This window comes from Gavia stellata, chromosome 18, assembly GCF_030936135.1.
Source record: "Gavia stellata isolate bGavSte3 chromosome 18, bGavSte3.hap2, whole genome shotgun sequence".
Lineage (NCBI taxonomy): Eukaryota > Metazoa > Chordata > Aves > Gaviiformes > Gaviidae > Gavia > Gavia stellata.
The window spans coordinates 16,298,757-16,325,410 of record NC_082611.1 but is presented as its reverse complement, the minus strand read 5'-3'; the positions used below and the strand labels follow the sequence as shown (position 1 = coordinate 16,325,410).

Sequence of the window (26,654 nt, the reverse complement as noted above, 5' to 3'; positions counted from 1 at the left end):
ACAGGCCTCAGGTAAGAGAATAAGGAGAGAGGCTTCTGAAGGCAATGCCGGACTGACTGCGTTAGCTCCAAACAATGGTATTTTATCTGAACAGTTGCTAAGATTTATAAATTTGAACACTTATAAAACACTTGGACATTACACAAGGAAGTGAACTCAGTATTCCTGGTGATGCGTGGTGAGAGGATACCGTCGGAATACTTTTGACGGTACAATGTTGATGATGCTTGCTTTTGTGACACCATTATATTTTGCTGAGGGAGCTACAACTGGGTGAAGATTAGAGAATGTATTAGACACTCCACTCCCCGTGATGCTGAAGAACAGGGTTGCAATTAGATCACTGAGTTTGCTCTGCCACTTAGCTGGCCAGCCTCTATTTTTACATGTAGACATCTCTCTAAAGAAAATCAAACCCTGTTTTTCGAGAAGTGGTGGCCAGCAGCAGCTCTGATGCTTGGAGAATTTTCCAGCTACAGTAGCGAGGGATGTTGTCTGCTTTAGTGCCTAGGCAGTGCAGAATGATGCTCTCAGCTCAGCTCACGGAAAGCATGGGTCCAGGCAGTTAGCTAAACCGTGGGGCAGGATCATGGTTTCCCAAATACGCCTTGGACCTACAGGTGACAAAAGCCCCTTGTGCTGCAACGGCACTTTGAAATACTGATGTTCTGCCAGAGTGGGGTACAATGCAGTCCCATACGTTATACTTTGTTCCTTAACCAACGTCGCCATTAGATGTTATCTCTGACCATCGACTTTTTCCCACAGTTGCCCTTCCTCCGTGTGGAAGATCCTGATTTCCCCGCCCCAGACCCAAATTTTGGCTCTTCTTTCCTGCTTACTTTCAGAGCCTAAAGCACTCCATTAGTCTCACCAGCCACGCGGATGATTCAGGGCAATTCTGGGGGAGGGAAGTCGGGGAACGTCATGTTTGTGTTGTGGGTATGTTAAGCAGGACCTTCAGCAAGACAAATGTCATATTTGATACAAACAACTGCAGAGGCTGAAAGAAGATATTTTATTACAAGAAGCTGCAGTGATTTGCTCAGCTGCTTCGTGTCAGTGTGACACACTGCAAAGTTAGGAGGTGGAAAGAGCAATTCACATCGGAAGAAATGATATTTCAGCAGGGTGGGCGGCCTAATGGGAGCGCAGCAAACTGGTACACACCTTGCTTGTTTCTGGCTATTTTTGATTTCCAGATTTCACTGGGAGCTTGCTGTACTTTTTAAATCAGTGGATTTCTCTCCAGCTGACAGTTATGGCATTGATCTTAAAGTTTGTTGTTCCTATACTTACTGTCAGTAATTCTTCAACCTTAATAAAATATTACAGACTGCCCTGAGACATGCCATAGTCACACAGAGCCATCAGGAGGCTTGACGCGGCCAGGACTAGCTTCAGCAAGGCTGTTCTGCTCTGTTCTGTCCTGCAAAATTTCAGTGCACACCTCAGCAACGTTCAGCCCTTTCGCTGTGTGGGAGGCCAGGATGACACTGATACAGGTGAGCAGCAGGTCACCAGCAAGTCCTGCTGTAACACAGGGACCACAGTGAAAACGTGGCATTTATTGCTTTCTCTGCCTGATGGCGGGGAGGGCCGAGGGGTGGACATGTACCTGGCTGTGCTGTCAGTGGCGTTATGCCACGTACAAGCTCTAGCAAAACAAATCCAGTCTCTCTTTCATGGTGCTGCTTCACACACTTTTGGTTCGGTTTGTTCCTGATACCACCCCTCGGGTTGGTCTATTTTAGGTATACTTTGCCAACTGCTCCGTGGGGATACCCTACAATATTTTATTCTGTACGTTTAATGGTCACCTGTTGGATATAATGACCTGCCTGTAACATAAATCAACAAATGCTGTATTTACAAGATCGTCTTTTCCTTCAACTGGCTGCTTAAGGCTGGAGAAAGAGGACAAAATGCCTGCATGCCCACCCGCCCTGGGGTCCAGGGCAACAGAGGCTTGCAGGTGGAAAATCCTGATACCACGGGGGACTGGGGTGACTGGAGTGGATGGGAGTGCAGAAACACTGACCATTTACAGTTGGCTTGAGATCATTAGCCTTGCAGGACCAGAGCTGCTTCTAGGAGAGCTTAAGGAACTTAATTTAGAAAAGACAATATATTTTAAAGCATTTTCAGATACCTTTACTAAAAATATTATTTATGGAATATATCACATTAATTAAAATGCCTTGCTATAAATATTACATGAGAGCCGTATATAAGTTGTTTAATTTGTATAAGGTTAAGAGGAATACCAAAATGTCAGTGTTGTGGAAGGTTTTTTTAATGACTCACAAGAGGTTAAGAAACAGCAGTAAGTGGCCACACTGTTAGTATAATTTTTCCTAACCTTTAGATGTTGAGCTATGAGAACATGAAGATCCCATTGCACTTCTAGGAGGGAACTCTAGCATGAATTTAACGAGAGGTTTGTTGCTCCAAGGCAAAGCCCTCTCTGTTACCTGATCTCTATAATCTGTGTCATTATAAATATGCTAAGATTAAATAAATATGCTTTTCTTCTTTCCTCTGAGATCTCTGTCACTGAAAAAAACCAGCTAGCAGTGTTTTGGGGTTTGTTTTTTTTTCTTCTTCCTATTTTTCTATCCTTTTTTCTCTGTAAAATTTTAAAGTTTATATTTGGAACATCATGGCAATGTACTTATAAAGAGGGAAGACAAAATAAAAATAGAAAGATGTGTAGGAAAGAAAACTTCATAATTCTTACAAAACTTAAAACTGCAGTTAATGGTGAAGAGAAAGAGAAACAGCACAGAAATAATTGTTTGAATGCTGAAGAATTCCACATAGTTTGATTTTGAAAATTGAACTGACTTTTTTAAAAACCTAAATTATGTCCAAAGGTGAAAAATATACTTTGGAAGTTTTTATCAGATTTTTTTCTTTGTCCTTTCAACTCCACTTTTTTATACCACTAACTGTATTTCACAATTTGAAGCTATCCCTGAAGATAGAAACTCTGTCGCAGAAATGTACGCTGCATGTTATAATCTCTTTCAGCTTGAAATATGGCAGAATAAAATGCACTTTTACTGCAGAAGTTCTTTCTGCCAGAGAGGTCCATGCAGGAGGGCTCACAAAAGCCAGCTGTGGCTAGTTGCTTGGATAAATCCTGGGAAGGGGAGTTTTCAGCCAGCGCAGAGGTGAAGGGGCACTTAATTACATGGTTAGATTTGTTAACTTCTTTTAGAGAAGTGAATTCCTTAAGTGCATTCTCTGAAGGGCTCCGAATACAGAATGAGCATGAAAATAGCCTGAAACAGTTGTTCTGAGAGATGTACGTGTCCCCAGATTACTCTTGGGGTTGCTCCTAAGTGAGATTACTAGAACTCTTTTCATTCTCAGTTTTGCTAATGAACAAGATGGGCCTCTTTCTTTAGTTTGAAGCATCAAACCTTCACCTGCTTTTAGGATTAATGCAGAAAAAAGAATTTTCAATGCTATACGTTTTTTATTTTCTATTGGATAATCAGTGTGATGATGCTGAAAATGGAGGCTCAGGCTATGGGTATGGTAATCGCTGTGTGGGCTGGGGGGAGGCTAATTACTGCATTGCTGTTGTTTCATCAGGAACATGTATTTTCACTTCTCCCTGGCAAGAGGCATATTTATCACGCGGTCCTTGTTCCAAAGGAACAACAAATTGTAGTGAAAAATGCGATATAGTTAAATGGGGATACAAGAGTCTTGTAGCCCCCAGTTTTCACTCTTTCAAAGTTTTAGAATTTTGTTTTGTCATGGCTCCTGGAGCAAAAGGGAAAGGGAATGTTCATACCTGAAAGCACAGTGAAGACAGCAGCAAAGGCATTTAACTTGAGCCCATCTATCACACTGCTTGAATGAAAGAGCTCGAGGCACATAAGGCTGAATCCGACGACTAACAGCATGATGTACAACACCTCGGATACTACTGATAACCACAGGACACCTGCAATGCACAAGAGCGGCAACCATCACTTATTTGGTAAATGCTTGCAAGAGGTAAAGTTGGTAAAAATCCATTAGGAAATCAGGAATATCTAGGAGTAATTGGGTTTTCAGAAGGTTTAAATTTAGCAAACCACCACTCAAACTCTGAAAAGTAGAAAAAGTAGTGAATGAAGATGTGAAGAATGGCAGGGTGCCGTTCTTTATTGCAGAAAGAACACGCTGCTTCCTAAGATCCCACCTTGGCTAAAGGATCTCTTTGAGTATGTCTAGAACACCTTGGCTCCTCTGACCCAAACCATAGGACACTGAATCCATTTTCCACCCCTATGCCATGGTTTAGACGAGCAGAATCTAGCATACATGTGGTGATGGCATGTATTACCTTACAGTGTATGGGCTGGTGGGAGATGCACGGGCTTGGGTACTTCTTTTTCACAAGACTGTTCAAAGAAAAAGTTTTCAGTCCAGGTTTTAAAATGCTCATCACAGCATGGTGTTGGGGCCTGGTATTAGAAACTGGTATCCTGCAGCATGACTGTTCTGACTTGGGGTGTTTGGATCCACTGCACAGATCTCTGCCACTGGGACTAGACACGAAAACTGCCAGAATACCTGTGGGGTGGAGCCAGCTATTTATAACGTACTCAGCTGAAGAGCTGCAGATACAAAATTTGGGCTGCCTTCTCTTTTCTCAACCCCTAGGTACAATCCCCCAGGCGAAGGGCAGTGCTGATGTCCCCCGTTTGACCCGCATGGTCTGCAGGGCTTTGGGGTCATGCCCAGGTAAGTGGGTCTGGCAGCATTTGGTAGTGGCCGACTGAGATCAATTCATCCGCTGGAGATGATATGCTTGGAAATGTCAGCACAAAGCCTCTAGCAGGATCTGCTGAGTCTTCTAAAGTCACCAAGCCATGGGGTAAATTTGAGAGGATGGTAACAGATGATCATATTGAGTCCCTGCCAGATTTCCAATCGCTGTTTCAGCACGAGAATCTGCTAGAATTCCTCAGTACATTTGCTAACCTGATTGCTAGAGAATTCACCTGGAAACAATGAGCAGTGATGGAAAATTTCAGCCTAAGCAGTTGAAACATGGAAAGTTAAGCATCTGAAGACAATGGCTTATATTAGAAAATGTTAGCTGTAACCATAGAGACTGCTACAGGCTTCACTTACATTAATACATTCTGTCCTCACTGTAAGAACGCATGTGTGATAATGCCTATAGTCAAACTTATCAAACCAGATATGCAGTCTCACTTTTATCAAATATTTGAGTGTCCTCTTAGTGACCAGGATGATCCCAGCTCACATTTTTTCTGGGAACTTTTCTTTTTGTAATTGCAACTAATTAATATGTGCTATTAGTTGTTGGTACCATATCTGGCCTTTTGAGTTTTTAAACAATACTACAGAGATAGTAATAAATAAACCTTTTAATTTCTCACAGTGACTTTATGCATAATATTGCATCCATCAACAGCAAACCGCTGTTTATCTCACTCCTATTAGTCAATTTGTTATCAGGGCAACTGGCACACTCTTCCAAAAAGAAATATGAGTGAGAGACAGCAAGGGTGTTGTTCTGCGATACAGCAAGATTAAAAAGGGATTTTGCCTCGTTTTCTCACAAACAGAAATTTCCATGATAAGAGAATGATGAAATGGTTTAAGTTGGAAAGAATTAGATTATGTAAACCTGACCTATAAACTGAGGCAGCAGAGAGCCCTAACGAATGACTTCTAATTCATAAATGTTTCAGCCCAAACTTGAAAGAGTAATATGCAACATATCTGCCCAGATATTTACTGCCCTGTTTCAACTCTTGAGGATACTGACTGCTGGTATCAGCACACAAGAGCAGTGCGGTAGCAGTGACTGCAGGTCGAGGCTGTGGTGTGGCTCTGTCCTCTGCTTCCTTGGGTGATCAACTGCCTGAAGGGTCAGGCTCAAAGAGTTGTAGTCAATGGGGCAACATCAGGCTGGTGGCCAGTCACGAGTGGTGTTCCTCAGGGCTCAATTTTAGGGCCAGTTCTCTTGTTTTTATCAATGACCTGGACACAGGAGTTGAGCGCAGGCTAAGAAAGTTTGCTGACATGTTGAGTCCCTCAAGAGTAGAGAGGCCTTAGAGAGAGATCTTGGTAGATTTGAGTGCTGGGAAATCACCAACCATATGGAATTTAACAAGGACAAATGCCGGATTCTGCTCCCGGGACAGTGTAATCCTGGATGTACTTATAGCTTGGGGGACAAGAGGCTGGAGTGCTACCCTGCAGAAAGGGATCTGGGGGTTTGGTTGATGGCTTGGGGGTTCAGTTATATACAAGTTTTATCTATTGTCCAGCTATGAAACAGTGCTTGAAGCTGGATGCTGTAGACACAAGTGTAGTGCGCTTGAGAAATAACAGGAAGGTGAAGAGATGCACATAGGTCTCTATGGGAGGTTCCAGGTTAACACGTCCGGAAGGCAAGTGAGGGGATACTGCTAGAGGCAGCCTTGTGCACATTCAGAGTGACAGGAGGGCTCTGGAGGTGAGGGTGGAGGGCACGGGGCCCAGCTGGTGTTCTGTATCCTGCTGGTGAAGCAGAAAGGCACAGGAGGAAGGAACACCTGTGTGGCTGGTGTCACAGGGAGTGCTTTGGCTTCTCTAACCACAGGGCCCTCTTTGAGGAACAAGGACTGCTGAGAGGAATGGGATCCACCTGGTCAAATGGGACAAGAGCGGTTTTGCCAACAGGATACCCTCGCAAGGGGTTCTTCAAACCTGATATGCTGGAGAAGTCTTGTCGTAATTTGAAGAGCTGTAAGGGCATGAGGGATAGTGAGGAAGTGTCAGGGAGTACGTGACATACAAGGTAAGGCAAAGAGTAGAAGAGAAGATGAAGGTCTTGCTGTCTACGGCTACCTAATGGAAGGATATGGAGGACAGAGCCAGACTCTTAGAGCTGAACAGGGGTAGGATAAGACAAAATTTGCAACATCAGAAATTCCAGACTGAGCTAAGCAAAAAAGGTGGTCAAACACTGGATGACAGGCCCAGTGAGGCTGTGGGATCTCTGTCCTTGGAGACATTCGGATCTCCACTGGACATGGCCCTGAGCAGCAGCTGGATGTAATGGACATGCTTTCTGCAGGGGCTTGGACTAATGGCTCCAGAGGCACCTTCCACCCTAAATCATTCTATGATTTTTTAATTGCACAGTTGCTAGGTCTAATGTGCTGGGGGAGCAGCTTGAGGGAGGAAGTTAGCGGGGGTAGGGATACCTGGAGTAGAAATAGAGTTGAACTATGGCTCTGATGAACAGCTCAATGAGACATGAGTTTTGCTGTCCTGTGAAACATTTTACCAAAGAGACACAAAGACTGGGTGAGTTTTCCGTGGAAGGCACAGGCAATCTTTCTTCTTTTTTAGGCCCTGTTCCTATCTGGAAAGGAACTCTATGTCTAACTATCATGTCTTATTTCATGGTGTACACTGAGTATCTGCTCTGTGCCTTTCTTAAATGTATTTAGTGTGGGGCAAGGTAAGTCACACATGCAGCATTTGCATAGTTCTGGGTATGTCCTGTCCTGCCTGCTTTGATTTTAAATTTCATCTGAAATACTAATATCCAGAAAATGAAAGCTATATCTGGACTTTGCATCTTCCTGCGGCTGCCAGAAGCAGAACAGTTGATTCAGGTTATTAATTAAGGAGATAGTGTCTTTCTGTTCTGTACTGATGGTGAAGTGATCTCCCACTGCTCTTCTCTCAACATGAGATTCATGAGGCAGTCACTTGGCATCACTTACTTCCACTTACAATCTCTTACAGCCTCCTTCCTGCAAAGTAGAGAGCTCCTCTTGAGGACACCTCAGTCATTCCAAGTGACAGGGAAGAAGATCTCCAGGGGAATTTTCTCCTTCCCTATCTTCTCTGCTGTCACCTTTTCTGTCTGCCTTAGTTCCCACCAGCCTGTGTCTTCTGCTCCAGGGGTTTGCCTGACCTAACTCAGCTTTGGTGAAAAAATCTCTCCTTCAGAAGAGTCAGCACTTGATTCATCTGGAGAGTCCTACCTGGATGACCTGTATCTGAGGGTCTGTATAAATCACCAGCTTTGTCTCATTTTTTGGTTTTCGTCCTGTTTATGCTTTTTCCTTGCCTGTTCATCAAACTGACTGTTACATGTGCAGAAAAGGTGCTGTGGGTTTGTGTACAGAGCTCAGCTGGGATGTGCCTGTTATGCCAAGGACGTTCCTTGTTGATGCAGAAAGATTTCAGGTTCTGACCTGCCTCCTCCTTACTATGTGCAGCATTTGTCAGATGGTATCTCATCCCTGCTCACCTTGTAGGAAATAATGCTGCGGCATTGTGGCAGCAACGTGAGACCTCCTAGGAAAGGAGTGTCTTTAAAACAAAACTAAATCAAAAGTGATTTCACTTACACTCCTGTACACACATTCTCACAAGCATGGGTATATGCAAGGAGTCCATCCAGCACGCAAGCACCGAGACACATGTATTCAGCCAACCTTTCCAGGATTCCCTGAAATAATACAGAGTATGCCAGCTGTCGAGTCCTCCTCATGTTTTCTGGGCTTTTTGTAGGTTAGCAAAAATGTGCTAGGTTTGTGTGTTCATTTTTGTCCTAGTTAGGAGCTGACAGTGATCTGTCTTGCTGTTCTGTCACATCTCTGTTACACATAATGATTTACTTGTCCTGTATCTCCCAACCTGGTGTCTGAGAAGCTGCAGGTAGACGGGCACTAGGATCTTGACGACCCACTAATTCGGTACCATCAACACCTGCTATTCTAACACCCCTTATCCTGCTGTTTTTTACTTTGGTGCTTCTACACCAACCAGTCTATCATGTCCTCAACAGTGTTCCTGACAATGATAGAGTTACTTTTGCATACTGTGGGCCACTTTGGATCTTTGCTCCTGCCCCACAGATATTACGCTGTATGTCACAGGTGGGATTGTTCTGAAGCTGAACACCAGGGACTGTGGAGATGTTCCTGAAGGCAAGGGGGTCACCATCTTCAGGATACCCTCCTTGCGAAGCGAAAGCAGTGGAGGTGTTACAGAACATCTCGAAACACAAGGTCAAAAACAAGTGAAAAAGAATGGAAAGAATGTAAAGAAGATACATCGTAACAAATGCACCTGATATTTAGACATATTAACGATAAAAACTGTCTCCACTAACTTTCCGCTAACTAGCAATAACGATTAACACAAGGACGAATTTTAGAAAAATAGAATAGAGTGCCAAAATAGTGCCCTAAAGTTAACCCGCTTCATTATAATCTCATTATAATGTGAAAACCACAACTCCGAGCTAGAAAACGCCCCCAACCCAAATAAGCCCCCTACTCTCCGAGCATGCGTAGTAAATTAAAAGAGAACTGTATCTTTAAGATGAACTAAGAAAAGTATTAACCAATAGTTAATTAAGGGGTAGGACCAGTAGGCATAACTAACTTTGTTAACTGTTTTAAATACCTGTCATGATTTCAACCGGGTGTGCATGTTAGGAGGAGAAATCCCCCATGCACCCAGCGCTGCCATAAACCAATGTTGGCTTTCTAAACTATCATTTGGTTTGGAGAGTTTTCTTCGTCACGATTTTCGGTAACAGCGGTACAGGACATGGGCTGAGCTGCTCACCTGGAACTTGAGATGGCAAAGCTGGGACTCACCAAAAAATTTCACATAAGTCAACTTACATCATAGGACTCCTGTCTCAGAAGGAATCATATCACCTTCGTATCATCTGATCTCAAGACAGGTTGCATGCTATATGGTCGCCAGCTTTGCCTAAAATGTGAACCCATCGCCCTGCTGAAAGCACATTTTCCGTCTGTGCTTCTGTTGTTGTCCAGAGATACTGATTTTGCAAGAAGATCAGTAAACTAGAGGGGTCATTACTGAACTTCTTCGTGTCTCTGAGCTATTGTTATTTCCTCAACAATGATGTGTTAACAGACTGTCTTCTCTGCGGAGTTCATGGTGAAAAACATCAGTGCCACCTCCTCATGGACTTAGCCACTGAATCGGTATTGTTACATGCCAAGGAAATTCATTTTCCAGCAACCCTGACTGAAGTGAACATACTCTTCATTGTGACTGAAAAGATAACTGTTACCCACACGATCGCTGAAATTTTAGGAACTCAGGTACATCGTGAACCATCTGACAAGATCAGTCCCTTGCATTTCTGTCAGACAGTGGAGGGCAGCATCAATATTTTGAAAGACAACTCATAGATACTGAGTGCATTTCTGTAAAGCTGGTTATCATGGTAAGTGTATCTGCCAGAGACAAGGTGTTAACAAAAGGATGTGGCAGACAATTCTGAATGAATGAAACAAACTGAATGTTTTTCTGACAGTGAGGTGAAAGAGCTTTACCTCAGCCTGCAATGAGTGTCAGGGCTCAAAAGTTCTTCACAAAACTTGAATTTATTTCAAGTCAGCCCTGATCATCAGGGAAGGCACTGTAAATGAACACCTCTCACCAAGGAGCACTCTGAGTCAGGAATCTCCCATGCTGACTTTCCTTTGAAATAGGAATTCTGAAAAAAGTCATAGAAATTCTGCTTAGAAGAACTCGAGGCAGGATACCACATTTCAGTGAATTCCTGAGTAAGGAATCCAAAGAACAGTGTGATTAATGACTTCCAGGAGTTTTGAGCAGATTTTGACTGTTTGGTATCTAAGTTAAGAAGTATAAATGTGAAACTAGGGTAACTGCTGTTGTTGTCATAGGTTATTCTGTTGCTTTGCATCTGGCCTTTTTCCTTTGGAAAAACTAAGGACCATTCACAATACCCTGAGCAAAAATAGGAACCAAAACATCAAGTATTCTTTGTTCAAATCCACCGCAATTTCCTGTCACAAAAAAGCAACAGTTGCTGACTCCAATTTTTCTGTGAGAGTGCTCTGGTTAAACTGACCTCAAGAATGTCAGGAAATTACTGACACGCACTTCTGTGCTCTTTCCCCACAACATGCAAAGATGATTCTTAGTTGTCTTCTGCTGTGTTATTAAAGCCATTCTCAGATTCATTAGCAATTCGGACTGAAATACCAAGAACTTGGATACCATCTGAATGAGGTTATGTGGAGAATGATAAAGAAGCATTTGCTGCTGTTTCTCAAACAACAAAGTTCCATAATTTCAATTACTGTTGTGCTTCTGAGATTAATACAGCCAAAAAACTAGTTCTAGAGAGTCGAAATACACATCTATACCTCCTACCACCTACATTCACATGCAGCCATGGAGTTTTATGCTAAATATGTATGGTTGTAAACTTGTTGGCAAATTGGAAAAGTTGATTTTTGGTGCCAGCCCAGCATGCAAACAGTCTCTGATGCCAGATTGTGAGGTCCTATCTCCAGATGAAATAACGATATTGAAATCCCCTCCTGGCTGCTTCTCTGGGCTGGTCAGGTCATGAAAATGACTGTCAAAGATCCAATATTAGTACAGGTTCTCAAGGCAACACTGAAGAGGTGGCCAACAGAGAAATTGCTGTTAGAGTTCAAAGAATTTCTAATCCATAAAGATGAGCTGTTTGCTCATAAAGGATCTCTTCTGGGAAAATCATATTGCAATTCCTGAAGGAGATTGCTGAGTCATGTTAACTATGTTATATGCAGCATAGGCAGGAATTGTGTGCATGAAAATGTTGGTCATGCATTTTGGTTAGTGTCTTGGAAATTATGCCAGTATAAAACCCCCTATAAATGAATATATTACCTGCCAAGCTATGTGACACTGCCTGCTGAAAGCCCCAGCGTTCCCTGAGCAATGCCCAAGAAGCAATAGTCCAGAGTCTGTATTGATTTCTGAGGGCTCTTTCAGACAGAAAATTAGCTTCCTAATTGGGGCAAACTCATATTCAGAATGCCTCAGTGGGATTTCATCCTCCTTAGAAACACCTACTGCTTCAGTCTCTGCTCCCTGCTGAAGATGATCTGTGGTTGCTATTTACCAGCCCTTCCAATAGCAGAACTGCCCTCCTGGCCGATGAGTTCAAGGATCTGCCCAAAGCAGCCTCATCTGAACTGTCACACTCTGCTATGCTGTCCCTGAGCAAGTAATCAGGCTGGGCAATGGGGCAGAGAGCCAAAGGGATCTTGAAAATGTTTATACTTGCCTGGTTCCTCATAACTCAGTGTTACACATCTTCTCTGATAGTCAGAGCCTGTCTGAGCTATGATGAGACATCATCTCAAGTCACTCTTCTGTCAATTCCGATACAAGCAAGTAGAGGCTTTGGGGGTTTTTCTACATCACACTTCTTCATATGACAAAAATCCTCTGTATGCTAGAAACAGTGGAGCTGAGCAATGGGTGCTCCTAAATAACTATTGAGATTATCACACCTGACTGAGATGAAATCCAGAGCACTGCACTCGAAGGACAAGCTGGGTGCTGCGTTGTTGAGCAGCTGAAGAGACATCAGTGTCCAAGCAACACTGTCCTGGAGAGTGTGCATCCTTCTTACCTCCTCATTGGCATTGCTGCTAGCCCCAGACGCTGATGCTGTTACTTGAGGAAGAAAGTGCTCCTGTTAGCCCATGGTTCATGGTCATTGTCCCCAAGATCCCTGAACTGCTGACCAACACAGGGAAACCACAAGAGGCTGTGACAGTCGACTAGACAGATGTCATCCAACATGGGAGGAAAAGGACCATGTATGAGGGCAAAACTTGGGTTTGGGTGGTGTGAATTTGCATGGAGGAAGCCACGGTGCAGGTGTTGTTCCTTCTTTGTGCAAAAATATTTCATTATTCTTCTTGCTCTCCATGCATGCTGCAGCAGCCAGGGAGATGGGAGAGTTGACACCCTTGTTCATGTTACCAGCAACAAAAAGTTATGCTTACTTGCCTTCGACAGCCTCAGGTCTGTATGTCCTGCGTTATGAACATCACCTTTGCATCGGGGATGGGGGGGAGAGCACCTGTGTACTAGACGGGAGTGGTTCCTTCTCCTTGGTTTGTTTTTTGATGATGAAGCTCTAAGTCCTCTCTGTAAGGTACTGTGCTAGACCTAAGCAGTGTGTGAGGGACCCAGAACTTATCTTCTTAGTGACTGAAAGTTTGGGGGCAGGCCCTTCTTGTCACCCTCCTGGGAAAGGGAGCAGAGATTGCTGTGGGAAGAGTGACCCTAACGGTCCTCTGGCACTTCCCTATTGCTTATCGAGATCTAGTTCTCAGAAAGATGCTGACCATCCATAGCCTGTGGCACCCACGATGGTCTGCAACATCAGGGAAAGTTATTTCTGGTAAATCTAGTTATTTCTTTAATACTCAATTCCAGAGCTAGTAGTGCGATGCTGCAAGCATACTGGCAGCTGCAAAGTATGTAGGAGGCGCTGGTTTTTATGGTGAGTGCTCTGCAGACCTAATGGGTGTTTGGTGTTCTTGCACTACTGATTTTTAAGATGTTCTGTTTACCTATGTAGAATGGCATTTTCTCTGCATTTTTGGTCCTGTCTGCTTTGTGCCTCCTGGTCTATATTTGCTGTCCCTGTGTTTCTTGTCTCTGGCTGTCACTGTTCTGCTTTTCCAGACTTACCCACTATGTTGGAACTGACACCTTGATCTCACTTCAACCTCTCCTCTTCACATTCAGTGCAAGAGAAAAGACAGGGAAAAAAAAACCCAAATGGGTACACATTGAGAAATGTTGTGCATGTTGTTTGGACAAAGCATTAAAGTAAGCTTAAAAAGGCCGTGTAAATCTCACGCTTTCACTTACAGTTGCATATTGATGGTTTTAGTTATTTGCTCTTTTCTGCTGCTCCAATACCGGGAATTACAAGCCAGAAATATTGGAGTGATCAATAAAAAATGGTGAAAGGAATAAACATTGAGCATGCTGTTGTGGCTGGCATAGGGACTCAGCTCTGAGCAGTCAGCCCATCTGTTGGTTAATGCAGTCTCATAATATCAGACCATCTGCCTGCTCCTCTTGTGCTGCAGTGTAAAAAAAACAGGAGCAGAGAAGTAGACCACAAAGCTATGAGAGACGTTGCTCCAAAAGAAAGTAAGCTTCATGATCGTAAAAGCCATCAGAGATGCCTAAACTACCTGTTATCACAAAACCACCAAGACAGTCAAGATAGCTGAAGGGCCAGCACCCAGACAAGAGACTGCGTGTCGCAAAACACGAGAGACCGTATGATAAACACAATCACAGAAACTGCTTAGGTGAGAGAAGAAATGCCGTCTGCTTTGATTCTGTTTAGCTTTAGTTATTCATTGGTTTCCTTATTTTGAAAAGTGAGGTGAACCTGTGAGCTAAACAAAATGATTCTCTTCTACATGATGATTTGCTTTCTATGACTTTTTACAGTTCTGACATTAAGCTTGGTTTTGAATTTAATCCTGTGTATGGCACTGAGCAGACTGTGGAATATCCTTGTGCCTACATTCTTTTTTTTCCTGGTGTGAAAACAGTAGAGTAATATAGTGGAAAAGACCATGAAAAACACTCTAAAGCAGGACTATTCTGTATACCTTAATAAATATATTTGGGCTAAGTGGAGCTACAGTGCAGGGTCTGTGGTGTACTTCCATCCTCAGCACTGGCCTGAGAAACGAATTATGTTCAAAACTTGTGGCTATCATTCCCCGCAGCAGAGAATCAGTGTTCTCTATGCCTTCGGCATCATCAGCGTGAAAAGCAAGACTGTTGCTTCCATTTACGAATTAGGAATTTAGCTTGAATTCTGCTATTAAGTATGGGTTCATCTTTGTATATATGATTAGCTTTTAAAAATAACTTCAATGATTCATAATAGATGTGTAAGAAAACACAGATAAAATGTTAGTAACACTTTTTTTTCCTCTATACTTAATCATAACTCTCCTAATACAAGTGCACAGGTACTTGTCTGTGTGGGTATGTATATACCCTATTGCAGATACATTAAGAATAATGTAAGCAGAATACAGAATGTTCAAGAAGACAATAGGGACGGTTTTGGAAAGAGTACAATTCTTGTGGGAGACCCCGTTACATTTCTTTTCACTGAATGCAGGTCTCTAAGTGGTCCTTTTAGAAAATCTGTCCTCTTTTTTTTTCTTCTCAGGAACAGCTACCCAGTACACAAAAAAAGAGGTTTGTTTTTTAACTTGGCTGTCACGAGTTTCATTTGTCTCTTTTCCAGGCTGAAATCTGCTCTGTGTTGTTCTTCTCATGCAAAAAAGTATTCCCTATCTTTGACCATAACTGTCAAACCCTCCTCTCTATCTCTTTCAATTTTATCATAACTTTTTTGAGCTGGGGCTGGCAGGGGAGGGATGAGAGGTGCACACAGAGTGCTGCGGGTGGGTACATCATGAATACATGTGGTGACATGGTGACTTTTTTGTTTTGTTCTTTATTTCCTACAATGATCCTAATATTTCTCTTCATCTTTTCTTAATCTCTGCAGAGCAGTGAATTAATGTTTTCACAGAAGTGTCTGTCATCGCTGCAAGAACTCTATCCTGAGGGGTAAAAGCTAATTCAGAACCCATCACTATATATGTAAAGGCAGGATAACTCTTCATATTCACCACTTTGCGGTTATCAACACTGAATATTATCTGCCATTTTCAGACACCCAGTAACTGAGAAAGAAAGATTTGTGAATAGTTTAGATGCCTGTGGTATATCTAGTATCTTTAAAGCTTTCACACTCCATTTGTTCTTTTAGCTGAACCTTTTAATTTTTTTAATCAGCTCTTGTTTTTCTTGCGTTCCCTTCTTCACAACTTTTTTTAAACTTTTATTGCTTCTGCAATTATGCTGAATTTGTCTATGCAAATTTTGAACCAGGTGCCCCACACCACTCTGGAATAAGTCAAGAGTTGCAAGTTTCCCAACTAATTTCTCCATGCTCATAAAGTTTATTCAAATTTTAGTCTCTACACCATACCAAGCGTGACATTTTCTCAGTCTATGCATAGGGTTTTGAAGTCTGCTCCTACTGTTTTGTTTTCTGTCCATATATCTTCTCTGATAGAGAGTTTAACCCTGCTACTGTAAGCCGCCCTAATGGCTAATCACTAACATAATTCTGTGGTTTTTATCTGAGCATGGAATCCATCCATAGAGATCGTGTTGCTTATTAATGACATTACCTTGGTATTCTGATTCAGCTTTAGTACATGACAACTGCTTTGTCTTTCAGTGTAATCAGTATCAAGATGCTATTGTCCCACTAATTATCTTTCTCCCATTAAATTTCTGGTACACCTATTATGTCAGTATCCATTAAAATCAGGCATCTAGTTTCTCTTCTCATTAATTACTGTCGGAGTGCTGACTTAGAAGCATGTATAGGTTTGGCTCAGTTTTCTTTTTTTCTGTGCTGTGTTTAGGTGAGACTTTATTTGGTTTTTTTGCTGTTTGCCATGTGCTATCTTACTTTTGCCAGCCACTTTTTGGACAATACAGAATTTTTATTGCTTCATCTCTACAGGATGCATCATCATGAGCTGTGTAGAGGACATGCAGAAGGCATCTCCTACCTCTGCCAGTACAGTCTCTAATTTAAAAAGTCCCCTGTAACATTTTGGGCTGTTAAATGCCCACTGACAATGAGCATTTTCCTTCTGCAAGGTTTTGCCTTGCCTCAACCTCCGTGGTCTCTAAAAAATCTTGTTTATTTTATGCATGTGAATTTCCCAATAAAGAAGTAGAAAGCAATGCAATATAGGCAGTTGCTGATGACCTGCTGCTTTGCCATTCATTGTGAGTATTATTCCATAGATATCACAGCTGAAGCAAGTGGGGTCCTACAGAGCGCTAGAATAACTTAGATCAGATTGTACCATACCTGTAAGGAGTTTGTCCGGTGAGTCCTGTCCTACATTGGTGTGGCCATCTCTAAATTTTGAGCCAACACTGAGCTTTGAGCCTGTTCCTGAAGCAACTTCCCAACAGGGCTCCTCAGGCCAGAGCACCTCATTTTAGTATGTGCTGCAGGCACTGCAGGTGTTTTTTTGGGAAGTGCCTGAGCCACAGCCCCAGTGAACACCATCCTGAAATCTCTTGGGGGCACCACATTTCCTGCAAGCTCTCGCTCTTCCCCAGCAAAGTTCTTCCAGCACAAATGCTGCTTCCAACTGATTTCCTCTGTATATATCCCTGCCTTCACTTACACAAGGAGTTCGGCTGGTCCTGACTCCTCATCCTCCGGCTCTCTGTGTCACTGTGGTTGGCAGCTGACATGTATGCCTTTACAGAAGGATGCGGGAGTTTGAATCCCCACACAGTTCTAGGCAGGGGGAGGAGCAGACCTCTATATAGCTGGGGTGTTATGTTAGTCAGTGAAATAATTTATCCGATTATTTGACGGGATGTATTGCTACCTTCTGCTTTCCATTGTGGTGCCATAATACCTGACCTTGGCTTCTTCCTTTTGAATGTATCCACGCCCTCTTGGAAGTCTCTTGGGCACAGATTTGAGACAATGGGAAAGGGGAGCTAGAAGGTGCACCCAAAAGGTGTGATGAGAGGAGGAGGGTGGTGGAGTGTGTCGCAGTCAGAGCATTCTGGATGGGCACTGCATCAGGGAGCTTGACAGAAAGCTGATTTAGAGAGGTTTTCAACAGCCCACAGGGAGAGGAAGGGCTGCAAGCTGCATTCAAAAATGGACCAAGTAGCTGAAAATCGAATGCACATTGCAGTGTAATGCCTAGGTGTTCCTCACTAAACAGGTTACCCTTTCCTTCTTTGGACATCAAAATACTCAGCAGGAAAAAAACTTGGATTAAGTTTTGGGGAGAAGATCCCAGGAGCAATTCAGAACTGAAAGATCAGGTCCAGCCTACTGTGGCAATTTCATTCCAACTCCTTTCAGAAATACTTGCTATCTTACTACTCACATCTGTAAAGAAAATAGCACATTTCATGGGATCCAACAACATCTGCTCTGTGAGAGCCCATTAAAAGTCCTGGCCAACGTAACCAACTATTGCCCTATCATCCTTTACTGACAGTGAATAGAAACCGTCATAAGAAATATTTGCGGACACAGAAAATGTTTTTTTTTTCTAGTTATTATCTACCATCACCAAGCTGATTTTGTTAAGCAGATTTGGCACTAACAACCAGCAATAGCTAATAAATTCAATGTTAGGCTTACAAGGTTCTGACAGATTGTTGGCAGCTGCCTTAAATGCAGGGAAGAGCTCTCCTAGCGTGGGCTGGAAATGCTTATTTATACCATACTGTGGGTCTGTTTGCCCCAAATTTTGCTGCCTCCTTTTAGTAGATGTCATTGGTGTGATATAGGGAAACGGTGTAATAGCTGGTCAGAAATACAGTATCCAGCTACACTAGAGATCAGCACAAATGGATTAAAGATAGGAAACTCAAGATTAAATTATTACTTTTTTACAGTAAGAATAAGAAACATTTTCATTCATGAATGCAAGATTTGTGGTAAGAATGTAGCTAGGCCTTACCATAGATGGTTTATTTTACTGCGAATATTTCAGTGATTAGTTTTTCTACACTAAGAAGGTTTTAAATATTATGCAGAGGTTTTATACTGGCTTGCTGTTAATTGGCGAGGGACTCTAGCAGAGACTGGTTACACAACTAGACTAAGTTTGTTCTTAGGCTTCCTTTTAGCATGCCTTAAAAGTGGAAGATGATGTACTCAGAGGTATTTCAACAGCCTGTATTTAGCTTAGAAGTTGGTTAGATAGAGGTCTTCTTTGGATGAGGGAAAACCAATTGAAAAGAAAACTTTAGAAATCCCGAGTGCTCAGTTGCAGTAACAGAGCACGTACACATGGAGACGTTTTAGATAATTGAAACCTTGAACAACCACGTTTTAGTGGTAAGTGATGCTAAGAAGGTGTACAGCAACTGACTAAGCTGAAGTCTCATTGCGCCGATAAGTTTTGCTCAAAACCTCCCAGTTACACAATGGACTGTGGAAACCACAATATATTTGTATAACTGAGCTCTGCTTTTTATATTCAATGCATTTTATCATATCTCATTTACTTGGAAGAAGAATCAAGAATCTGTCCCAGCACTGGGTGTGCAGGGTAGTTGACAAGCCTATGACCATTTAAGTCAATGCTGAGTGAGGGGATGAAGAAATTAAAGGAGTAGGAAGTTCTTTCTATCTGGAAAAGAGCAGAAAAGAAGCCAGGAAGTTGAATTCTGCAGCAAAAGTAAGTTGGGCACCATTGACACACATTTTTTTCTCCACCTGTGATGAAAGTATCTCTGGACAGTACAAGACTGATGGTGAAAAATTCAGATTAACTATGTTGCAGTGTCCAACTTGATCTACAGTTGTTTATGAGTCAGATGGCCAGCACTTTCCATCTCTGACTGAGCATTCCCCTCTCCTTCTGTCAATATGCCTTACAACTCCATGGCAAGACTTCAGAAATAGTTGTAGGTTTCTTTATATCACTACACCAAAAAAGCCTTCCTTCCTCAAAAAGGAAAAATAGAATAGTCTAGAAAAATACACTGACATCGTGCAGCAACTCTGAAATTCAATTAAAAAAATGCTGACAGTATTTCACACAACAAAAAGAAATAAAGTAAAGCACTAAATGCTGTATTGGAAAGTGTGTGGGTGATGCAACCAAGCATTATGCACCGTAATGAACTCTCGCAGAAAATGGACAAAGCACAGCAACATCCCACTGCCTTTATAATGGTCACATAGTGCTTGTTTTGAGTCTGTCTCCTGAAGGCGTCATGCAATGCCCACTAGTCCTTGTACTGGGAAAGGCAGTGAACTACCGTTCCCCAGGTTGCCTTTTCAGTGCCTCTTACATCTTTACCAATGTCCATCATATCTCCTCTCACGTGTCTCTCCTTTGGGCTGAAAAACCTTAGTCTTGTCCTTGTACAGAACCTTCCAGAACTCTGATTTTCCTTGCTGCTGTTCTGTGAGCTGGACTAAAAAGGACAAACCACCACACTATATTTTATTTAAGTCGAAGCGCTCAGATGTATACAGTCCTCATGCAACAGGATAGTCTCTGCTTTGTTCTCAAGTCCTTTCCTAGTGCTTTCTAACCAATAGTTTGCTTTTTGACTGCTGCTGAGTATTGAGCTAGTGGTTTCATAAGAACGGTTATGTCCCAAGGTCCCATTTGTGTGTGTAAGATTCAGCTGAAAGCCCGTTAGTGGCAGTAATCCCAGGATTGTTCTTCCCTTAAGTGCATAATTTATTTAGGTTTACTTGCAATGAATTTCACAGAGGCTGTCTCTGTTACTATTTCTCTCAATGAAATACCCCACTGCTTTATTAACGGTAATTGCCCTTCTCTTTCAATTTGTCCAGCTGATCAGCAATTCAGACAAACTAAGAACAATTGTTCCTTACACCACTTACTGCCTCTGTCAGACCTGATGAAGGTACCGTATGCCCCAAAGGTTTTGCGATTGTCTCAAGTAATCTAACAAAATATATCGCTTCTTTGTACAAACATGAATTTTCATCTGGCCTTTGGATTCTCCGGAAGCCCGTTGGTAGTGTGAAGGACACTGCGAGGCTCTGTCTTGATCAGGGAGCAGGATGGGCTCAGCTGCCCACTTTGTTACTTGAACTCTACCCTTTTTTTTTCTTGATAAATACTATTTTGAAATATGGGTTAAATTGCTATTGAGAATTTACACCTCCAGTATCAGGGTAAAGAAAACCTTTGCAGCCTGCCTCTTCCTGTAAACTTGAATATATTTTTTCTTTTAGGGTAAATCAAACAAACGAGCATCTACATGATTCCCTCTCACAAAGAGACATTTGGTGACTGCAGTTTTCTGACCATAAATGTCTTCACGGCTTGAGGAAACTGTGTAGCATGTCCTTCCTCACTAGAGGAAGAGGGAAATGTCTGTATTACAATAGAGATCCTACTTTTCTTGAAAAAAATTCAGCTGAATGAAGAGAAAATGCATCAGAGAAACAACAGATCTGCATAAACTGAGTAAACAGCTGCCTTAAACCCTTGGCATTTGTTTCACCTGAATCTAAGTAATCTGGATGACATGTAGGTCCTTGTGTGCTTAGGAAGTAACGTTTCCCCTGGCACTGAAGTACGACAAGAAACAATACTGATGCAATTTGTAAAATGGGAAGAAGCCTTGACTGTATTGTCTTACCTTTTTCAGAAGCCGGGGCAAGGTCAATAAAACTTCGACATTTTTCACCTTTAAAAGAAAAGGATTATTTTAGGAGACAGAAGTTGATTGGTTTTCCTCTGCCTCCTCTTTCCGACTGCTGTTTCTGCCATCACTCCCACCTGAGACTCTACAGGATCACCAGGTTATCTCACACAGAGAGCAGACGTTTACCTGTGCCTCCAGCCTGGACCAAAATCGCTATGCTCACAAGGCTGGGCTCTCCCTTAGGATTACAGTCCCTTATCAGGAGTATGAAATACGGTTAGTGAAGAAAATTATTTTCTCCAATGTTTGCGTGCCTGTTGGGTCAGTGATGCATTTTTCCAAGGCTGGGAACAGTGTTGCACTCCAGATGGAGTACCACTGGGAGGCCACAGGCCTCTTTCACCAACACTTTTGCCCTCCTTCTTCTCATCATCAGGACAATGCCTGTGCTCCACCAGGGTCTGACTGAACCTCCCAGTGCAAGGAAGCATTGCCATGGGGACAGATGTCTCAATAGATAGATATGACACATGTGACTAGGACAGACAAAACCTGAAGCACAAAGCAAGCTAAGCAATTGCGTAGCACGTGAAAAAAATTGTTAAAATAGCAGGCAAATGCCTCGCTATGACCATCACAGCCCTGTGCCACTCCCTCTGTTTTGTGGCTGCTGCACCCATTTATCATCGTAAATTAAATTTTCTCTGTTTAGGACTCCACCTCCGTTTTTGCAGGCATTCTTGAGAAGCATATTGCTTCTGAGCAGGATGTGTATCTTAAGGGTGGATGTTTTGACCTTTCTTTTTACCTCTTCAGGCAATCAGAGATTATAAAATAATTCCCCTGCTTTAGGTGCATCCATCCACCAAGTGTATGCGTTTCCTTCAACGTGATATGTTCCAAGGTGACCAACAGCCTGCCTGCCTCAAGGAATCAGAGCACAGCATGCCCGACAGAGGTAATGGAGAAGAATCCATTTTGCCCTTTAAGACTTTAATTGATGCAAAGACAGCTTCAGGAGGAGCGTTTTTTATTAGTTTGCACAATTTTAATTGCACAGTCAAAAGACTAATTTAGGAAATGTGAGCCATTAAAAAAGAATAAACAGCGAATGCTGTAGTGATGTTGAAGTCACTGTGTAATTTTCTCTTAGTTGTAATTAATTATATGTACAAACCAATGTAAAATGTTAATCTTTGTGGTGTCTTTGTTGGCGGGATTGAGATAAACATAGCCATTCAAATGATAGCTGTGCTGAAATAACAGTCTATTGTTATAACGCTGTTATTACCACATTAATTTATTTTTTGCTGTTTTAAACCTACGCTAAATATGCTAAAAAGTGTTGTGTACGTAGTCTGCAGTCTGTTTGTCTACACATAAGTTGCTATAAAAGAAAAGGTTCACCTGACATTGAAATGAGCATTTCAGTATCTCCATGGCATAGGGAAGGACTTCTACTCTGTGAATCCAGGCACTGTCAAGAGGACAGTCAAGAAAAGGAAGTGACACTTGACTTATCAAAGCACCATCTCTGTTTCCAAAAAGGTAGGTAGGGCAGTCCGTATCTGAGCAGAAGGAATGTCAGATGAGTAAGTTATTAAGTTTTGGGGCAGACAGACTAAAAGATACCTGGTGGCTCACAGAAATCATCACATCCCAGAAGCGTTGTGTTGACAGGACCCTGCAGGTCTGTTGTCCAGCCTCCTGTTCAGAGCAGGACTATCACTAATGCCTGATCGGGTCAGCTGTGACTTTGCCCAGACAAATCTTTAAATAATTCAAGGATGATGATACCCATTCTTTAGTGACTCCAAGGATGGAGTTTCTCCCCCACTGTGGTCCCAGGACTGCACCACGCTTCTGGAGAAGTGTTTCCTTATGTCCAACCTGAACTTATCTAGCTGTAATGTCCTCTTTGTAGTCATCCTTCCTCTGTTTGTAGGGACATAAACAAGCCCATCTCCCTCAGCTTCTTTTCAAACGTGGTGTACTTTAGGCCCCTCATCAAGAAATTGAGATAGGTAGGTGGACTATAAAAGAGACTTGCTGTGAGTAGGAATCATTCTCATCCAAAGACTCTGAGTTTCAGGGCATGAGGTGTGTCAGGAACACATTGACATAAGATCAAGGGAATATAGGGAGAGTGATCCCTAGATTTGAACTTGATATAAGCAGATTGCAGGATTTTTCATTCTAGCTATAGAATGAACCCAAACCCTGTGGTTTGGGTTTTGTGGGCTTTTTTCAGATGTAAGCTATTACTTTTATTGCAGTTTTATCTTAACCTGACTTCAAGCTAACTGGCTAGCACTGAGTCATCTGTCACCTGTGGTTGCAGTGAATCTGAAGCCATATCACTGGAAATCTTTAACAAATACCTGACTCTCTAGCATGTTATCCCAAGACAGCCGAAGGGGAATGGCATTTGCTACTACAGAAACGGCACAGGCAGTTCTGAGAGCTGGAGACACACGGTGCCTTTCAGAAACATGGTAAGGTACAAAGCCTTTATGAAATGCCTGGGTACTGAGGAAGCAAATGGTGCTATAGTGTTTGGCTGTAGGTGCCTTGTCTGCAGGACAGACGTAGAGAGTGTGATCACAGGCTATTTGGAAGAACGTGCATCCTCATCCTCCATCCAAACTTGCACCTTCGTCCTCCATCCTATCAGCTTGCCCAGAACACCATCTCTCCCAGAAGACCTGGCTGCAGCTGAGCCTTCCAGTTTAAATAATATGTACAGAAAATGCTGGAGTGTCCAGAAGAAGGCCTTTTGGAACCATAGCACAAAGAATGATCATGTGCTAGAGACAGAGAAAAGCCTTGAGGGAGGTCATTTGGCTTTCAACGGCTGGTATCTGGATTGTTCCTGGCTTACTGCTAAAGGTTGTGGTAGGAACTGCACAGGCAGTTCCTGATGAAGACCACTTCCCTTTGTTGCTCCTGTTGCTGGAACCCCTCCTCCATTTCCAATGGTAACCACTGGTGGTATTTATAGACCACATTCATACTTCAACATGCAGACATGCATCTCACTGAGAACTGAAGATGTCAGCAGTGCTTTCACTGTTCCTCTTAGGATTTATTCTAAGTTATTTTTGGGTATCTTGTATAACTGATCTCTTAAGCCCTCTTAAGTTTAATTTTAGACTTGGCAGAGTTTATCCTGCTGCGCTGCCCTTTTCCAGATGCATTTTCTCCTCATAATCAGGCTCCTGGAGAGTCTTGAGAGAATACGGAAAGGGCTGTTCAGAGATGCAACAAGAACAGTGTCTAGGATTCATCCCCCTGATCCTCCTGCCTTCACCCAGTTGCGGCAGTGATTCTGACAGAGGAGAAAGCCAAGGATTGATCTCTCCTGCACATAACTCACATCATAGAAAGGAGAGGTGTGACATGCCTTGAATGATGATTCCACGCAGGAGCAGTGGCCGTGTACAGTGCATGTGGAGCTCTCTGGCGCTCAGCAGTATCAGGGAGCTGCTGGAGGCTGAGGAGAGAGGACTGATCGACAACCTAAACATCAATAAGAGAAAGCACTTGGTATTGGCTTCTTCTATAGCTTCCCAAGGGTGAGGTAGAAACACCATCTATGTAAGTCCTTGCAAATGCATTCCCTCATAACCAGGCTGGCTCTGCACGGGCTCAGTTGTGTCTCTGCTGGGCTTCCCAAGAAGGGGGCATGGGTCATAGGGGCCTGTAGGTCTGGATACCAGCAACTGGAAAGCCCAAAATTTGTGTGTGTTTTTCTCTAATTAATCCTAATTACTTAATCTAATCCTGCATATGTGCATGTGTGTGTGTGTATTTGCAATTTGCTAGGGATCTTCAAACTGAACCAGTCAGAGAGTGGGAGGAGACATAGCTCCAAGGTCTGAGCTGGTGGCTAGGTAAAGATCTTGAGGTCTTGGTATGGATAATAGACTTAGAGCCCATGATAATATCTGAGGGACCATTAGTGTGATGTTCTTGTGCACATACAGAGGGAAGGGCTGCGCACGTTTTACTAGTGATCTTCAAACCTGCTCAGCCAGAGAAGAGGAAGAGGAGCGAGCTTGCTGATGGGAGTGATGTTGTTGTTGCTGTGGGTGCTGGTAAAGGCACAGCTCTCTCTGGGTTGGTCTGTGTGGCCAGACATGTTAGCGTCATGCATGCTCGCGTGTGTGTGTGCGTGTGCGTATGTACGTGCACCTGCATCTTGAATACGTGCCTAGCCTGAACTGAGAAGGACACCAGCAGCAAAGAGGCAAGGCAGGAGAAATTCCCTGGGTCTTAAAGTCCCCTGGGCTCAGCTTCCCAGGAGCATGCACAGTGTTTCCTCAGACAGGCTCACTGAGACTTTACCCATTTCACGGCTCTGCAGCTGTGGAAGCTCCCCCAGCACTGCAGGTCAAATGTTTTCCAGCTCCTCAGTAGTTTCTACTGAAGAAAGCTCAGCTTTGGGCTTCTGCGTGTTCTTAGGAAACAGTGTACAGGAAGATGTGGATTTTTTCAGTGCATTAGTCCCAGGTAATGAGAGAGAAAGTTGTGGCAGCATGAGGAGATGATATCTCTGTCTTGCCTCCAGCATGAGGCTCGTGCTCTTTCTTCTCCTTCTGCTGCTGGTGGGAAGTCCTGAGCTTCCAGCACTTCCAAGTCTGTGGCACATACGTGCCATGAAAATTGTCTCATGTCTGCAAAATCAAATCATTTCAGGAAAAAGTAGAAGGCTGTGTGAAAAGTGGGCACCATGCTGGCAGAGCTACATTCTGGAGAACATAAATGAGCTGGGAAAGAGTTAGACTGCTGCCGGGATGGGAAGGAGGCACTGCAGGACACTGCTGACAAGCAGTGGCACACGGTGGAGGGGTCACCCATGTGTCCTGTCACCTCAGATAGGCAGATCAGTCCCCCAGTCACCTCCCTTGCCCTAGCACATGGAGGTAGTGGGGCTGCTCTCTTACTTTCTCCACTGAAGAGTCCTACTTCAGAGTGTCACACATACTTTGGACAGCTGTGACTCTGTGTTGGAGACAAATGCTTGTTCCTCTCACCTTCCTCAGGCAGAGTTCAGAGACATCTGTACCTCCCTAGCCTGAACAATAATTTGAAAGCAAAACCTAAGAAAGAGAATTGGCTTTTCTAAGTCCCCCAAATTCAATCCTGCCATAAAATTAAGATGAACGGGTCTCATAGAACCATCAGGTTCTGCATGGTACACTGGCTCCAGGGCTCTGGGCTACTTTCCCCACTATGCTCTGCACACCTTGTGTGCACTATGTAACTGCATTGCGACAGCTCAGGTGTGCCTAGCTGCAGCTTCTGAAGCGGATGCAGGCTGACATTCTTCTATGGGTCTATGGAAGACACTAGGGAGCAATTAGAGAGCTATACAGGGCAGCTGGAAAGGCAGGTCTAGGTGCACATAGATTGGGTCTAAACCATAGCACACAGATGTACTTCCAAGCTCAGTGTGCACAATGGAATCACTCCAACTTTAAGCCTTTGGGAGACCCACATGTATTCTATTGTTTCTTCTACCAGTTGCATAAAATGTATGGTTTGTT

The 26,654-nt window shown here is 43.0% G+C and overlaps 1 protein-coding gene across 1 annotated transcript in view; it reads right to left on the bottom strand.

The window, feature by feature from the left end:
* The window catches only part of GSG1L (GSG1 like), a 45,002-nt gene that overhangs the window by 5,452 nt on the left and 12,896 nt on the right, over positions 1-26,654 (bottom strand). The window contains exons 2-3 of the mRNA XM_059826605.1: positions 21,100-21,147; positions 3,809-3,961 (exon numbers count right to left, since the gene is read on the bottom strand). Of these exons, the coding sequence (XP_059682588.1) occupies positions 3,809-3,961; positions 21,100-21,147 (201 nt within the window). The remainder of the gene's footprint in view (positions 1-3,808; positions 3,962-21,099; positions 21,148-26,654) is intronic.